General features: G+C 44.6%; 1 protein-coding gene across 1 annotated transcript in view; it reads right to left on the bottom strand.

The window, feature by feature from the left end:
- The window catches only part of LOC106535657 (transient receptor potential channel pyrexia), a gene marked incomplete in the record, with an annotated part of 39,472 nt that overhangs the window by 2,574 nt on the left and 35,747 nt on the right, over window positions 1-1,151 (bottom strand). The window contains 2 exon segments of the mRNA XM_014032721.1: window positions 492-696; window positions 770-888. Of these exon segments, the coding sequence (XP_013888175.1) occupies window positions 492-696; window positions 770-888 (324 nt within the window).

Genomic DNA, 1,151 nt, shown 5'->3' with positions numbered 1-1,151 from the left:
GTGTGTGTGTGTGTGTGTGTGTGTGTGTGTGTGTGTGTGTGTGTTAGCCCAGTGATAAAAACCTGTGGCTGCACTGACACATACTGTATAAGGTCCTGTCAGAACTGGTCTTGTCACAGTCCAGGACAGCCATGAGTACAGCCACCCTGATCACTTCAGGACACTGTTTTCTACATGTTTGTCTCCATTGTCTACCTCTATCTGTAGTTAGATTGCAGAGGCAACAGGTCCAGGAGACAAACAGACAATGATTGTAGTGAAAATTAATTATCTGCCCAATGGCTCCACCTTTACACATGATGGTGGATAAACGTACTCTCTCCGCTCACCAGGATCCTTCAAACTGCACTGGCTCAGATAAACAAAAAGAACTAGCTTACATTCAGTGTGCTGCTTGTTGTCTTTGATCCTGGTTCAGTTGTTAGACCAGGTCTTTGTTCAGGTCCTAATTTGTCTCAGTGCAGGTGTTTTGTCCAGGTGTGACCTCTGACCTCTGGAATGTGTCAGTGAGCAGTGCAATCAGCAGGTTGACACACAAGATGGAGGATGCAGCCAGAAACGTCCCACACAGCAGAGGAGCCATGACATCATCCACCTTTACCATGGCAGCATACTCGTACTCGTCCACCAGAGTGATCCGGTACAAACTGTAGAGCAGACCTGAGACACACTGCATGCTGGGAACTGAGGACGAGCCTGTGGACACATCATCACATGTGTGTGAAAAGTCCTCACAAAGACAGGAAACCAGATCCAGAGGTGGTCTAACCTCCAAATATGATCCAGAAGCTGCAGGCGTAGGGGATGAAGATCTCAGCGTACAGGAAGAGGAAACACATCACATCTCCAAGAGTGTTCCCCAGCATGACAATAAACGGCCCCATCAGCCTGCACAAACGTCCATTCTTTTTTTAAAAAACACTTTCTAAAGAGGTTACTGTAGGCTAGTACCTGTTCACATTTACACATCATACACTTAAAGTGTTACTGTTGACTTTTACACTCAAAGTGTTACTGTGGAGTTTTACACTTAAAGTGTTACTGTTGACTTTTACACTCAAAGTGTTACTGTGGAGTTTTACACTTAAAGTGTTACTGTGGAGTTTTAAACTTAAAGTGTTACTGTGGAGTTTTACACTTAAAGTGTTACT

This window comes from Austrofundulus limnaeus, unplaced genomic scaffold (assembly GCF_001266775.1).
Source record: "Austrofundulus limnaeus strain Quisiro unplaced genomic scaffold, Austrofundulus_limnaeus-1.0 Scaffold1520, whole genome shotgun sequence".
Lineage (NCBI taxonomy): Eukaryota > Metazoa > Chordata > Actinopteri > Cyprinodontiformes > Rivulidae > Austrofundulus > Austrofundulus limnaeus.
This window is presented reverse-complemented; position numbering and strand designations above follow the sequence as displayed.